This window comes from Nyctereutes procyonoides, unplaced genomic scaffold (genome assembly GCF_905146905.1).
Source record: "Nyctereutes procyonoides isolate TBG_1078 unplaced genomic scaffold, NYPRO_anot_genome, whole genome shotgun sequence".
Classification (NCBI taxonomy): Eukaryota; Metazoa; Chordata; class Mammalia; order Carnivora; family Canidae; genus Nyctereutes; species Nyctereutes procyonoides.
The window spans coordinates 24964036-24981329 of NW_026575030.1; the positions used below are offsets into that span (position 1 = coordinate 24964036).

At 37.0% G+C, this 17294-nt stretch overlaps 1 protein-coding gene across 2 annotated transcripts in view; it reads right to left on the reverse strand.

Moving 5' to 3' along the window:
* The window catches only part of STXBP5L (syntaxin binding protein 5L), a 336858-nt gene that overhangs the window by 13190 nt on the left and 306374 nt on the right, over positions 1–17294 (reverse strand). For both annotated transcript variants that reach the window (XM_055316232.1, XM_055316231.1), the window contains 2 exons: positions 10281–10451; positions 4726–4965 (listed from right to left, as the gene is read on the reverse strand). In XM_055316232.1, the coding sequence (XP_055172207.1) occupies positions 4726–4965; positions 10281–10451 (411 nt within the window). The remainder of the gene's footprint in view (positions 1–4725; positions 4966–10280; positions 10452–17294) is intronic.

Here is a 17294-nt window from a genome sequence, read left to right on the forward strand (position 1 = left end):
GAAATGAGAAGGAACCAGCAAAGTGGACTGAGAAGGAATGGCTAGAAAGGTAGGAAGAAAAGTAGGTGAATATACTGTTCTAGAATCCAAGTGAAGTAAACTGTGTAATATGTGCTGGTATGTCAAGTAAGATGTGGTCCGAGAACTGACCTTTGGATCTAGCACGAAGTCAGTGGTGACATAGGTAGAGATTTTGACTGATTGATATGGGAGAAAGCTTGATTAGAGATGAGAGAATGGGAGAATAAAATTGGAAATAGTGAATATAACACATTTCGAGGAGTTTTGCATTAGAGAAAGAGAAATGAAATGGAGCATTATAGAAGGATACATTAAAGAGAGAGTTTTTCACTTTTATTTATTAAATATTTTATTTTTTAAGTAACCTCTACACCCAACGTAGGGCTTGACTTCCCAACCCTGAGATCAAGAGTCACATACTCTACCAACTGAGCTAGTTAGGCACTCTAAGTGTTTCTCTCTTAATGGGAGAAAGAACAGCATGTTTGTTTGCTGATCTAGCAGAAAGATCAGTATCTATTATCATTATAATTACATAATTAGGTATAATAATATAGATATAATAACATAATTATATAAAGGAAACAGATGAAAAGTTGCTGGATTGACTTTCTTGAATGTACAGTAGAGAGGTTGGCCAAGTTGAGAGCTTACACAGTCATAGTAACTGGAGAGAATATAGAGACCATGAAGATATAAGCAGGTTGGTAGTAGTTATCTGTGTGTTTCAATTTTCTTAGTGAAAGAGGACACGTGGTCATTAGCTGACATTGAAAACAGCAGAGGAAGTATTGAAGGTTTGAGGAGAGTGAATAAACTATATAATTGTTCAAGAGTGTAGGTGGGAGGACTAGGGAAAAACAGTAAATATAATTACCCAGCAGCATAGGAGCCTAGTTGATTTATTTCAAAATGAGACTATTTATTGTGGTTATATATTTTTCTCTAGCCATATTCAGCTACACAGGTATAGAAATAAAGTAGGTAGAATTAAATTTAACCAGAATTGTGATTTAATTGAATGTGTAATACTGTGATTTATAAATAAACATATATTTGGTCTTTATTCTGTGTCTGACATAGAGTCCCTAAAACTCTTGGAATTTCTAAATGAGGGGGCAATACAGGTGTCTTTTATTATATTAATAAGGCGACTTTGGGACCTCACCTAAGGATGGGGCTGGTTGCCAGATGGACCATTGTGATTAGGGGGTTGGTACTTTCAGTCCTTTCCATTCCCCACCTCTGGGGAAGGAAGGAGAGGAGGCTGGAGAACGAATTCAATCACCAGTGGTCACTGATTTAGTCAATCATGCCTATATAATAAGGCCTCCATAAAATTCTAAAGGAAGGGGTTTTGAGAGCTTCTGGGTTGGTGAATAGGCGCAGGGGGAGTGACGCTTCTGGAGAAGGCTTGGAAATTCTGTGTTCTTTTCTACATACCTTATTCTACTCATGTCTTCCATCTGGATGTTCATCTGTATCCTTTTATAACAAACAGGTACATGGTAAGTAAACAGTTTTCCTGAGTTCTGTGAGCTCTTAATTGAACCCAAGGAGGGGTTATGAGAACCCCAGATTTGTAGCCGATGGGTCAGAAGCACAGGTAACAAACTAGACTTGCTATTGGTGTTTAAAGGAAGGAGAGGGGGCAGTTTTATGGAGCTGAGCCCTTAACTTGTGGGATCTGATAGTTATCTCCAGATAGTGTCAGAATCAAGTTAAATTGGGACACCCAGCTAGTGTTGTGAAGAATTTCTTGCTATGGGGAAAAAATCTCTATACATCTGGTGTTGAAAGTGTTGTGGGTAGAAGTAGTATGAAAGTAAAAGAGACACACAGGACAAACACAGAAGGAGGAAGCACTAGGTTTTTCCCTACACAGGAGCCAACAGATTGTAGTTTTTTCCATCCCAGCGTAAAGTTCATTTGTAGAATCAGCATCACCTGTGAGCTTGTTAAAAATGCAAATTCTCAAACTCTACCCCAGACCTACTGAATTGAAAATTCTGGCGGTGGGGACCAATAATCTGTGTTGTAACAAACCCTCTAAGTGATTCTGATACAGACTAAAGGGAGAACTACTGGAAATGGATAATCTTAATGTGCTTTTCCACTCTAAAATTCAATGACTTAGTGCACTTCAAATTTTCATATCGAGTTTGTTGTCAAGACAACCACAGTAAATTAATATGAAAAGTTTCCTTAAAAAAGAGAAGTGGGCTTTTCTTTGTTGAGAGGTTTTTGATTGCTGATTCAATCTCCTTCTTATAGATCTGTTCAGATTTTTATTTCTTCATGGTTCAGTCTTAGTAGGTTTTATGTTTCTAGTAATTTATCCATTTCTTTTGGGTTGTCCAATTTATACGCATATTATTGTTCATAGTACTCTCTTAGGATCTTACAATTATGCTTTCTCTCTTTTCCAAGGTTATTAATAAAACACATCTGAACCTAGCTTCATAGTTTACTCTTTTATATAGCTCTTTTTTAAAAATACTTTTTTTAGAGCAGTTTTAGGTTTACAGAAAATTGAGAAGGTAGTACAGAGTTCCCACAGGCTCCCTTTGTCCTTTATTATTAATACTTTGTATTAGTGTATATTGTTACAATTGGTGAGCTGATACTGATATTAACTAAAGACTTTAAAAAACAGGAGAATAATGACAGAAAACTGGAGAAGACAGGTTCCCATTACAAAGCTTTAAATAGATAAGGAAAAGCTTTGTAAATATTTACTAACCAGATACCATATTATTAAGTTAAATCTCTACTTATTTTGTAATTTGCCATCATTTTTAATCTATGTCTGTTTGTTAAGAGTGGTAAAGGACTTTCCCATAATATTGAGAGATCTCTTAAATTAGTTCCATATCTGTTCATTTCTAGGTTTGTGACATAGAAAGCCATATTTGTATGTTAGAATATCTCTTAGAAAATTGTCTTCCAGGGAGGAAAAACTGAATGAAAAGTCATCAAGGAGAAAAACCATGAGAGACTCTTAACTATAGGAAACAGAGTTGCTGGAGGGAAGGTGGATGGGGGGGATGGGGTAATTGAGTGATGGGCATTAATAAGGACATGATATGATGAGCATTGGGTGTTATATGTAACTGATGAATTACTGAACACTACATCATAAACGAAGTATGCACTCTATGCTAGCTAACTGAATTTAAATTAAAAAAATTGTCTTCCATATATGGTTGTAAACTTGGGTACACAGGATTTAGATTTTCACCTTTAAACTTATGAGGAATGCCTAGCAAATATTATGTGTCCAATATGGATAACAATTTATTGTGTTAAATAGTGGATTGAATTAATGTTTAATAATTATTACCTCACTGATGTGGCTCTAACTCAACCAGTATAAAAGAATAGTTCCTTAAAATTAGGAATGTAATAAAAGATATTTTCTCATCATGAAGTATGTTTACAATTAAAGTGGCTCTAACAGATTAACTTTTAAAATATAATGCATTTTATGGGCTGAATTGTGTCCCCACCAAATTCATAGGTTGAAAGCCTAAACCTTAGTAACTCAGAAGGTGACTATATTTAAGATAGTCCCTTTAAAGAAATTATTGAATTAAAAGGAGGTTGTTAGAGTGGGCCTTAAGCGAGACTGACTGGTGTCCAAGAAGAGATGAGGATACACAGGGAGACACCAGTGGTACGTGCACACAAGGACAGTCATGGTGAGGACATGGTAAGACTGGCTATCTACAAGCCAAGGACAGAGGCCTCAGAAGAAACCAGAATTGCTGATACCTTGGCCCTCTAGTCTCCAGAAATGTGAGAAAATCAATTTTTTGTTTAACACACACACACACACACACACACATTTATCTAAGTTTGCCACATTAGAGAGCTGAATATTCTACCTAGAATAAGTAAAAATATATAAGAATTTAGCACACCAGTTAACAAAATATAATTCTCTGTGACCTAGCATTCTCTATATATGTATTCTTTTAAAATAAAATTTCTTATCCTATATACTAATAAAATTCTTTATTTTTTTTACTTAAAAACTATCTGAAAAACATAGGAAATACGAAATAAGTTATTGAGAAGAACAAGTTTTAAAATATTCAAAGGAAGAGCATGAGGAATCAGTCATCTCCTCCTCTTTGGAAGGAAAGATAATTCAAGTAGGAAGAAAATATAACATATGCTTTAGCAACAGTATGCATAACTTATGTCAAATTCTTTAGGCACTAGGATTAAAAGGAAAGAAATTGTGTGGCATGCCTTTGAAACAAGATGGGAAGGTTATCAAGGACTTTAGGAAGCCATGTCAGGTCAGAGTGCTTTTAGATTAATCTGAGTTCTTCAGGAATGATAAAAAAACATTCATAGTCTCTGACCTGGCATGGAACTTTGGAGAAATACTTCTTTAAATACTTTAACTTTTGTATTAAGTTTTTCCTTAGTATTTTTCAGAAAACTTTTCCCCCAAGTCATTGTTTAGGTGGGCAGTTTCAGTTTCCTACTATAGAAATAATTATTTTATTCTAAGGAATGGTAATTTGCTGTATGACAGGAGCTGGAATAATATATGATTTATGAAATTTTCAATAGTTTCCAATATACAGAATACTTACAATCTTTATTCCAGATCAATACAAATTAATGTTATACATTATCTTATATCTAAATGTGAAAAAGGACCAATTAAGGAATAAATAAAAGTCTTACCACTTGGCAATACCATGACTGGCTCTGTAAATCTTTGATCATCTGCTGAAGGTAGGTTCAGGGAGATGATTAACACCATTCCCAGACTAGTTCCAACAAACAAACAAGGGGAGACTGTAGGGTCATTTTTCCGAGCAAAGGACTCCATGAAGTATAGTGCTGTAATTGCTTCTTTTGAATCTTTGTCAATACTGGAGATGCTAGAGCTCCTAGAACGATTATAGGAATTTTCTCGGCATTCTATAGTAGTGTAAAAAAACAAAAATTAAGTGTTAGTATATTTTTATAATAAGTAAAGTCAGATTTAGTACATGAAAACCAAAATTATGAAGGGGAAGTGGAATTTGATTCCTTGTTGACTAATCTGGAAGACAGCTTGTCCAGTTCACCAGCTTATTTTGATAATGAAGAGACTGAAGTCTAGAAATGTAAATCATAAACTTAGGCAGAGCTGGGGCTGGAACTTGGGTCTCCAGAGTTCCAGTGTACCATGTTTTCTCCCTATATTTTCACAAATTAGTTGAAATTTTCTAATCTGGAAAAAAATTGAGTAGTCAAAGTTATAAGAATTTCTGGTACCATTTTAATTATGCTTCCCTTCTATCAACTGTTGAAAATATTCCTGATGATTTCTTGGCAGTTCCCACCTACTGACAACATTATGGCTACTTACAAACTCACAAATGTTCTTGGTGAATACATTTCACCATGTGTTCAGGTGAATACCTGACACAATTTTTGTTTTCACTATATTTGGAGTAACTACAGTCGTAAAAATTGGAGTATTTACCAAGGTTAAAGAGCAAATGCTGTATCCCTGAACTACTTTCAGGCTACCTACCTTGAATCCAAATCCAGTTCTAACTTTGCCTAGGATCAAATGAGAAGCTGTAGACAGCGCCATTCTCATTGTTAATGGTAATCTTTCTGAGAGGGATTCAGGCCACCCAAAGGAAGCAGGATGGTTTAAAGTTTTCCTGCTCATCAACACTCATACATGTGCACACTCCAACAAGTATAAATGCACCCCCCTCAGTTAACTACCATTAGGAATGTTTTGTTTTTATAATCGCTCCAAAGTTCAAGTTCCTCATATTCTTTTTACCACTGCATTCACTCCTTTTCTTTCTTGATAGGTACAAGTGTGACTCATTTTTATAAAAAGAGATTAAATATAAGTTCCTTAGATTTGCCTTTTTCTAGAAAGCAAAATATTATATTCCTGATTTCCCCTTTTTATCCCTTAGAATTTGTAAAGATAATTATTTGTAATAAAACTTAGAGATGCAAAGGAGCTTGAATATAATCTATATAATTTTGTAGATTTGGAGACAGAGACATAGAGTTAAGCAATTGTCCCAGAATCCAGTACAAGTTAGAGGCAGAAATGTCTAAAACTTAAAATTCTCAATCCAGTGATTAAGAGTGCTACTTCTATAACCTTTACATTTTGCTTCTATTATAAAATTTCTAGCTAATATGCTTTAAAAGATTTTCTGTTTGTGGTTCATCAACATTCAAGTTTGTTACTCATACACCTGTGTGAGAGATAACATTATCTGCATGTCCATGAACCAGATTTAGTATGGTATAATTTTTTATTTTTTGTAATTTTTTGGGAAGTGGTAAATGAGGAAATTACTACCACATTGTTTGAGAAGTGATAAATGGGGAGATACTTTATAGGATAGAATTACCATAGAAAATCTTCTAAGATAATTTTTTCCTGAATCTTTCCCCAAAGTTCTTTGTCAGCAAGACTGTTAGAACTAAGCTACAAGATTCCTTTTTTTCCTCCCTCTCTAACCATCTCTGGCCTTCGAGCTCTTATACTTTAATCTCTGCTCCAACACTCATTCCATAAATAAGCAATTAATTCTTTTAAAAACATGAAGAGGAATATTCAAAGTTTAGTACTTAAGATCTTGCCTTTTTCTGGGGGGGGGGGCAAGATGGCGGAAGAGCAGGGTCCCCAAATCACCTGTCCCCACCAAGTTACCTAGATAACCTTCAAACCATCCTGAAAATCTACGAATTCAGCCTGAGATGTAAAGAGAGACCAGCTGGAATGCTACAGTGAGAAGAGTTCGCGCTTCTATCAAGGTAGGAAGACGGGGAAAAAGAAATAAAGGAACAAAAGGCCTCCGAGGGGGAGGGGCCCCGCGAGGAGCCGGGCTGAGGCCGGGGCGAGTGTCCCCAGGACAGGAGAGCCCCGTCCCGGAGGAGCAGGAGCTGCACCAACCTTCCCGGGCGGGCGGAAAGGGGCTCGCAGGGAGTTGGAGCAGGACCCAGGAGAGCGGGGATGCCCTCGGGCTCCCGGGGACACTAACAGACACCTGCGAGCGCAGGGGAGTGTGCCGAGCTCCCTAAGGGCTGCAGCGCGCACCGAGGGACCGACCGGAGCAGCTCGGAGGGGCTCGGGAGCGGCTCCAGGGAGGGAGCTGCAGGGCGGGAGCGCGAATCCCACAGCGCAGGCCCCGGAGCACAGGGCGCCGGGACACAGCCCAGGATCCGGCCTCCCCCGGGACAGGCAGAGGCCGGGAGGGCCCAGGACAGCAAGGACGCTCCTGCCCCGAGCTGAGCAGATCAGCGGCCCCGCCCCGGAGCCTCCAGGCCCTGCAGACGGAGAGCCGAGAGCCCCGAGCCCCGTAGTTCCTGCGGAGACTGAATCCAGGCTTCCAGAGTTGCCATAGCAACTGCTGCTGTTCCTCCCTGGGTCCCACGGGGTCAACAACCCCCGCTGAGCCCGGCAGCAGGCAGGGGCAGAGCAGCTCCCCCAAGTGCTGACACCTGAAAATCAGCACAGCAGGCCCCTCCCCCAGAAGACCAGCTAGACGGACCAGTGATACTCCCCCGTGTTCCAATACAACTTGTTTTTGGCCACTCTGCACTGAGCAAAATGACTAGAAGGAAGACCTCACTTCAAAAGAAAGAATCAGAAACAGCCCTCTTTCCCAAAGAGTTACAAAATCTGGATTACACTTCAATGTCAGAAAGCCAATTCAGAAGCACCATTATACAGCTACTGGTGGCTCTAGAAAAAAGCATTAAGGCCTCACGAGACTTCATGACTGCAGAATTTAGATCCAATCAGGCAGAAATTAAAAATCAATTGAATGAGATGCAATCCAAACTAGAAGTCCTAACGACGAGGGTTAACGAGGTGGAAGAACGAGTGAGTGACATAGAAGACAAGTGAATGGCAAAGAGGGAAACTGAGGAAAAAAGAGATAAACAATTAAAGAACCATGAAGACAGATTAAGGGAAACGAACGACACTCTAAGGAAGAAAAACCTACGTTTAATTGGGGTTCCCGAGGGCGCCGAAAGGGACAGAGGGCCAGAATATGTATCTGAACAAATCCTAGCTGAAAACTTTCCCAATCTGGGAAGGGAAACAGGCATTCAGATCCAGGAAATAGAGAGATCCCCCCTAAAATCAATAAAAACCGTTCATCACCTCGACATCTAATAGTGAAGCTTGCAAATTCCAAAGATAAAGAGAAGATCCTTAAAGCAGCAAGAGACAAGAAGTCCCTGACTTTCATGGGGAGGAATATTAGGGTAACAGCAGACCTCTCCACAGAGACCTGGCAGGCCAGAAAGGGCTGGCAGGATATATTCAGGGTCCTAAATGAGAAGAACATGCAACCAAGAATACTTTATCCAGCAAGGCTCTCATTCAAAATGGAAGGAGAGATAAAGAGCTTCCAAGACAGGCAGGAACTGAAAGAATATGTGACCTCCAAACCAGCTCTGCAAGAAATTTTAAGGGGGACTCTTAAAACTCCCCTTTAAGAAGAAGTTCAAGTAACTCTGAACGTGAATGGGCTTAATGACCCCATCAAAAGGCGCAGAGTTTCAGACTGGATAAAAAAACAGGACCCATCTATTTGCTGTCTACAAGAGACTCATTTTAGACAGAAGGACACCTACAACCTGAAAATAAAAGGTTGGAGAACCATTTACCATTCAAATGGTTCTCAAAATATACCCTAAAAACTACAGAACACTTCTGAAAGAAATTGAGGAAGACACAAAGAGATGGAAAAATATTCCATGCTCATGGATTGGCAGAATTAATATTGTGAAAATGTCAATGTTACCCAGGGCAATTTACACGTATAATGCAATCCCTATCAAAATACCATGGACTTTCTTCAGAGACTTAGAACAAATTATTTTAAGATTTGTGTGGAATCAGAAAAGACCCCAAACAGCCAGGGGAATTTTAAAAAAAGAAAACCATATCTGGGGGCATCACAATGCCAGATTTCAGGTTGTACTACAAAGCTGTGTTCATCAAGACAGTGTGGTACTGGCACAAAAACAGACACATAGATCAATGGAACAGAACAGAGAACCCAGAAGTGGACCCTGAACTTTATGCTCAACTAATATACGATAAAGGAGGAAAGACGATCCACTAGAAGAAAGACAGTCTCTTCAATAAATGGTGCTGGGAAAATTGGACATCCACATGCAGAAGAATGAAACTGGACCACTCTCATGCACCATACACAAAGATAAACTCAAAATGGATGAAAGATCTAAATGTGAGACAAGATTCCATCAAAATCCCAGAGGAGAACTCAGGCAACACCCTTTTTGAACTTGGCCACAGTAACCGGAGAAGGACAAACAGTGTATGTTCTCATTCATTTGGGGAATATGAATAATAGCGAAAAGGAATATAAGGGAAGGGAGAAGAAATGTGTGAGAAATATCAGAAAGGGAGACAGAACATAAAGACTTCTAACTCTGGGAAATGAACTAGGGGTGGTGGAGGGGGAGGAGGGTGGGGGGTGGGGGTGAATGGGTGACGGGCACTGAGGGGTACACTTGACGGGATGAGCACTGGGTGTTATTCTGTATGTTGGTAAATTGAACACCAATAAAAATTAATTTATATAAAAAAAAAAAGATCTTGCCTTTTTCTTTTCTTTTCTTTTTTAAGACTATTTATTTCCCAAAACAGAAGCAGGGGGAGTGGCAGGTAGGGGGAGAGGAGTAGCCAAGCAGGGAGCCAGAGGCATAGCTGGGTTCCAGGACCCTGGGATCATGACCCTAGCTGAAGACAGATGCTCAACTGACTGAGCCAGCCAGGCATCCTAAGATCTTGCCTTTATCTTGGTCACATTCTCTTGACAATTAAGGAAATTAGGCTTGCAACACATTAAATAACTATCCACAGGTAGAGACACTAAAAAGCTCGCTATTGAGATGGAAGAAAGCTCTCAATTACTGCTGGTAGTATAGAAAACTGATTAAGGCATAGGCCTCTCTTTGTACAGAAGAGCTGTTTACCAAAAAGCAGAGCCATTCTGATTTTAGTGATGAAGGAGAAGGTACAGTAAGGAATGGATTTGGAGTCACGGCCCCAGCTTGACCAGGCTGTTACTCATTGCCTAGGGTTGACTATAGGTTTTTTTTTTTTTTTTGCGGTTGACTATAGTTTTAAATACACAAGACCTACATCCATTGTCCTCTAGCTCCTGTTTTCATGGCATATCAAATTTTAATTGTATCCACAAAAATTCGCATGTTTAACTTACCTTCTGTTGTGACTGGTAAAGAAATTTCCATGCAAGCAGCTGATTGTGCTTTCCGAAATGGTGGTCTTCCAGGACCCCAGCGATTTACTTTTGAAACATCAGCACTGGATAGACGTTTTCCAGAAGTGCAACTCTGAGACGTTGGACTTGTGCAGTGTCCATTTACATGATCTGTAGCAAGAGGAAAAAGGCCACATAAATACAATAATTAAATCTTCATAAAAAGGAATCCAAATGTAGATTAATAAATGAAGAGTGAGAATTCCTTTTTCTTCAAACCATATAAAGATGGCTAAGTCTGTGCTATTTTAAGATTTAGTCACATTTTTAGTAGTGAGCCAAAAATTTCATAAGATTTTTATTACACTTAAGTTCATTTTTAATATTTGGCTAATTAACATAGCTTAAAATTTATTTTCTGTCCACATTAAGTATTGTACCATTTAATGGCAATACAAAATAGGTTACAATATTCAACTTTCTTTTGCATAATTTAAATATATACCTATTTATATAAGTTTTGGAAGTACTTCAAGTACTTGGAGTGGAATAGAAGCATCTTACTATGCAGTTGAGAGTGATACTTAAGAATATTGATTTTACAGCCAGATTTCCTGGGCTCAAATCCCAGTTCTACCATTTACAAGTTGCACAAATTACTGAAGTCCTCATACTTTAGTTTCATTTTCTATAAGTGGGAATATTATCTACATCATGGAGTTTTTGTGGTAATTCATGTCTCATGCCAGAACACTTCTTGGCATATGGCAAATTCTGAATGAAAATTATTACTGTCATTCTTGTTCCAGACTATTTAAACTGCTCATGTCTAAGACAAATAGTACTATTTATTTAGAGCTTATGAGTTTAACTCTGTTTTGATATAACTTTAAAACTTAGAGATAATACAACTAAAAATAGGTCTTTTCTAAATGCTGATATATATAATATTTGAAACAAATTCTCATAGTTCTGTAATATTCAGAATACATTTATTTTTTAAAAGTTTTTTATGTATTCATGAGAGACAGAGACAGAGAAAGGCAGAGATACAGGCAGAGGGAGAAGCGGGATTCTCACAGGCAGCGTGATGTGGGACTCAATCCCAGGACTCTGGGATCACTCCTTGGACCAAAGGCAGAGGCTCAACTGCTGAGCCACCCAGGCATCCCATCAGACTACATTTAAAAATGTACTTTGGTCATTCAAAGAACAATAAACTTAAATGGAGAAGAATCATGTTTAATGTCCATATGGTACCAGATGTTTACTCCATTATAGCCTTTTTGTATTATAGTTTGTCCATTTCCTGGGTTTCCTTGCAGCTAGTGCAAGAATAACAATTAGATTTCACCGTTAATGTGCATTAGTGTCTTTTATTATTTTTTAAAAAGGAGAGTTAATATATTATCAAATACTTAAATGTCAGACACTTCATACACGTTACCCTTTAATCGTCACAACAGTCCTGCAAGGGTAGATGCTTTATTGTCCTGATTTTGCAGTTGAGGAAACTGAAGCTCAGAAAAAAGGGTTTGGAAAGTTGTCTAATATTATACACATAGTTTTTGTGGAGGCAGGATTCTGAACCAGATTTTCTCATTTAGTGTCTATATGCTTAAAAACTGGGCCACAGAGCCAGCTAAAGGATGTGGTAAGGGATAGTGATTTTTGAAGACCTCTTTAGTGGAGTTTAGGAGTGTCCTGTGTAATGCACATTGAGATCCATGCCTGGATCTATTAACACAAATCTCAGGAATCCTAGATGGAAAGGCAGAAATATCCCTCAATGAGTTAGTCATAGGAAAGCTGAACTCAAGAGCTCTACCCCTCCTGCACTATCAAATGTAGTCTTATAAATAGGAAAAACACTGAGAGCAACAGCTGGCATTAACAAAGACTTAGAATGAATTTAGAAATGGCGACTTTGGGAGCACCTGGGTGGCCCAGTCAAGCATCTGATTTGATTTCAGCTCAAGTCTTGATCTCAGGGTCATGAGTGCATGCCCTGTATTGGGCTCCACGCTGGTCATGGAGCCTACTTAAGGGGGAAAAAAGAGAAAATTTGGGGGTACAGATTGTAAAAATAAGCCCCCTACTGGGTATGTCTGTTAGGAAAAGTTGCCCCTTCAATCAGGCATGACGCCCTGGTTGGAGGACAAGTTGGTTTATTAATTGACTTAATGTTGATTAATTGATTAATTTGTTTTAGCAGGAAAAGAATTTATTAAAGGATATTAGGAAGCTCAAAATCTCAAGAAGAACCTGTAAGTTATACTCAGAAGCTTTACAGACCAAAAGAGTACCCAACCATACTGGAGTTACTGTTTTAGTAAAGAACTATGGTTAGTGGCTCAGCACTGATGATGCTGGAGCTAGAATGCTAGGAGCTGTGCTATTGTTGGCCTAGTACAGCAGGACATCTCCACTATCATAATCACCAGACCTGAGGTTTATATAATTTTTAATTTGTCTTTTAGTGTTTTTTGAGTATCACCATTCTCTACCATTTTGCTGACATTTTGAGGTTTTTAAGCCCTTATTTTTAGGATTTTTTTTCTGAGGAATTTAAGCTGAAGATCTGGATGGACTAAATCACAGGCTTCCCCTTGATCAGCTTATTATTTTCTCCAGTTTCAATTTGATTCTTCTATAGCAACATTTACATAGCTATGATTTTGTTGTCAAAGCTAAAGGTACTTTGAATGAACACAGGTTTATGTACCTTGAGTTTAATGTTTAGTTTCTGAAATATAAAGTTTCAAAGAGCTTCTTCCTCTTTATTTCTCCATAATTACCCATTTGTTCAAGTTTAACTCATAATTTGTTCATTTAAGTAGATGTTTAAAACTATTTGGGGCCAACTTTACAGTTTTAGGAAAAATAATCTCTTACTGAAAACATGGCCTTAGGCTTTGTCAGTAATGAATAGAATGTTTTAATTGGCAATAACTATTTTTAAAATTTCAGCTTCAATGAGGTATAATTGACATATAAAATTATAACATATTTTAAGTGTATAACATAATTATGGAAAGTATTCCTACCATCTATTTAATTAACATGCCCATCATTTCACATATTTATTTTTTGGGGAGAACATTTAAGTTCTCTTAGCAAATTTCAATTATACATTGCAATGTTGTCAATGAAGTCATCATGTTTTCCATTAAATTCTCAGAACTTATGCATCTTATAGCTCAAAGTTTGTACCCTTTTACAAACCTTTCCCTATTTTTCCCTACTCCCCAGGTTCTGGCTACCATTTTTCTACTCTCTGTTTCTGTGAGTGTAGTAACTTTTATTTTTTTAAGGATTCAACATATAAGTGATACCATGCAGTATTTGTCTTTCTCTGTCTGGCTTATTTCAATTCACATAATGCCCTCAAGGTCCATCCATGTTACAAACAGCAGGATTTCCATCTTTCTCATGGCTGGATAATATTTTATTGTATATATGTATATACCACATCCTTATCTAGTCAACCACTGAGAGGCACTTTGGTTGTTTCCCTATCTCTACTATTGTAAACAATGCTGAAATGTACATCGAGTGCAGACAGCCCTTCAATGTATTGTTTTCATTTCCTTTGGATAAATACCTATAAGTGAGATTGTTAGATTATATGGTAGTTCTATTTTTAATATAACTCCTGTATGTTAAGGGCCAGATGGCTCATTTGTACAAGCATACCCTGAATGCCCCTGTTAATCATTATCTTGAGAATGTATAGATCCCATGCATCTTCTGTTTTTTTTCCACAAGCAAGATATGTAGAAAATGTGTTGTTCAGCATTCCAGGTCAAGGGCTCCTGGATTGGCCAATTTAGGATATCTATTCAGTAATGCAGAATGTTTGTCCGGGTGGCAGGCTTTTATCTCCTTGAAACATTAGTCATGCAAGGAGGGGCAAAGCTACCGAGAAATGCTAGGATAATTGCTACACTATAAAAGCTTGCTGCATTGAATTTCTAGCAGCAGATGCTTTGTTCGGTTGACCACTCCTGGACTCCCTGTCCTTAAGTTCCCTCAATAAACCTAGGTCTCAATTGCTGTCTCTGGGTCATTTCTTTGATCTTGCTTGTTCATCACCCATACCTGGCTAAGAGTCTGCAGGAATGTGGCTATACACCTCCATACTGTTTTCCATAGTGGCTGCACCAATTTACATTCCTACCAACAGTACAGAAGAGCTCCATTTTCTTCACACCCTCACCAACACTTGTAATTTCTTTTTGATGATACCCACTGTGACAGATATGACGTGATAGCTCATTGTGGTTTTGATTTGCATTTTCTGCTGATCAATGATGGTAAGCACCTTTTCATGTACCAATTTGTTATTTATATGTTGTCTTTGGAAAAGTGTCTATTCAGTTTCTCTGCCCATTTTTAAAAGTAGGCTCTACACCCAACATGGGGTTTAAACTCACAAACCCTAGATCAAGAATTGCATGCTGTGCTGAGCCAGCCAAGTACCCCCATCTGCCAATTTTTTAATCTGAATTTTTTTTTGCTATTGAATTGCATGAATCCTTTATATATTTTGGTTATTAACCTTGTATCAGATACATGATTTGCAAATATTTTCTCCCATGCAGTAGATTGTCTTTTCATTTTGTCATTAGTTTCCTTTACAGAAGCTTTTTAGTTTGATGTAGTCCCACTATATCATATTTTTGCTTTTGGTTTCAAATCCAAAAAATACCTACCAATACCATTGTCAAGGAGCTTACCGCTTGTGTTTTCTTCTAGGAGTTTTATTGTTAAAAGTCTTATATTCAAGTCTTTAATCCATTTTGAGTTGATTTTTGTGTATGCTATAAGATAGTGGTTCAGTTTTGTTCTTACGCATGTGGCTATATGGTTTTCCTAGCACCACTTATTGAAGAGATCTTACTTTCCCTATTTATATTCTTGGTTCCTTTGTTGTAAATTAATTGATATACGTGTGTGTGTGTGTGGTGTATTTCTTGGTTCTATTCTATTTCATTGACTTATGCGTCTGTTTTTGTGTCAATACCATGCCATTTTGATTGCTATAGCTTTGTAATATAGTTTGAAATCAGAAAGTGTGATGCCTCTTTTTCTTTCTTAAGATTGCTTTAGCTATTTGGAGTCATTTGTGGTTCCATGAAAATTATGTTTTTTATTTTGGTGAAAAATGTCATTGGAATCTTAACAGGGATTTCACTGAATCTATAAACTCTTTTGGGCTATCTGGACACTTTAACAATATTACATCTTCTGACTGATGAACATGAAATATCTATTTACTTGTGTCTTCAGTTTCTTAATATTTTACAGTTTTCAGTGCACAGTTCTTTTATCACCTTGGTTAAATATAATCCTAAGTATTCTTTTTGATATGATTGTATATGGAATTTTCTTAATTTCTTTTTCTAATAGTTCATTGTTAGTATATAGAAATACAACTGAGTTTTGTATATTGATTTTTCTATTCTACAACTTTGCAGAATTTATTAGTTTTAATAGGTTTTTGGTGGAGTCTTTATTGTTTTCTATATACTTCTCATTTGCAAATAGTTTTATTTCTTTAAATTATTTTCCTTGCCCTGTTTGTACTTCTGATACTGTATTGAATAAAAGTGTTGAGACTGGCATTCTTGGAGTAAAAGCTTTCAGTTTTTCACCACCAAATATGTTAGCTGTGGCCCTGTCATATATGGTTTTTATTATGGAAGGTACATTCCCTCCATTCCCACTTGGTTATAATTTTTGTCATGAGTAGATACTGAGTTTTGTCAAATGCCTTTTCTGCATCTATTGAGGTAATCACATGATTTTTACTCTTCATTTTGTTAATATGATAGATCGCATTGATTTGCAGATACTGAACCATCCTTTCATTCCTGGGATCAATATCACTTGATCATAAGATTCTTTTAATGTACTGTTGAATTGGGCTAGCTACCCTAGCTCCCTTTTGTTTATCATTTGCATGGAATATCTTTCTCCATACATTTACTTTCAGTCTTATTATATGTACTTAAAGTGAGTCTCTGGTAGGTAGTATATGGTTGTTTCATTAAAAAAAAAAATCCATTCACCCACTATGCCTTTTTATTGGAGAATGTAGTCCATTTACATTTAAAGTTACCATTGAGGGGCACCTGGGTGGCTCAGTTAAGCATCTGCCTTCTGCTCATGTTATGCTCCCAGGGTCCTGAGATCAAATTCTGTATTTGGCTTCCTGTTCAGCAGGGAGTCTATTTCTCCCTCTCTCTGCCTCTGCCCCCCACTTGTGTTTTCTCTCTCTCTCAAGTAAATAAAATCTTAAAAAATTAAAGTCACCATTGATAGGTATGGACTTACTTCCTTATTGTTTTTGGTGGTTGTATAATTGCTTTTTTTTTTTCCAATTTGATGCTTTTCGTGTATACTTAGATTTCTTTCTTTTTTATGTATTCACTATAGATTTTTGCTTTGTGGTTACCATAAAACTTATATAAAATATTACTTATTTAAGTTACTTAAAACTTGTATTCTTTTTGACATAAAATATTGTATTAGTTTTAAGTGTAGAAACATTTATAATGGTCTACTTAAGTTAATAACAACTTTAGTTCAAGTGCATTCTAAATGTCTACATTTTTACTCTCCTCACATTTTGTCATTGGTGTCACAATTTATATCTTATTTCACATATCTATTAACAAATTATTATAGTTAGTTTTACAACTTTTGTCTTTTAGCCTTCATACTAGATTTATAAGTGAATTTCTTATCTCTATTACATTTGATTATTCTGAATTTTACTATATACTTACCTTTACCAGTGATATTTACACTTTCATATATTTTTCTGTTACTAATTAGCACTATTTTGTCTCAAGTCCCTTTAACACTTTTTGTAAGGCCAGTCTAGGGTAATGAACTGCTCCAGCTTTGGCTTGTCTGGAAAACTATTTCTATTTTGATTCTGAAGGACGATTTTCCTGGGTAGAATATTCTGGGTTGGCAGGGTGTTTTTTTTTTTTTTTTTTTAAC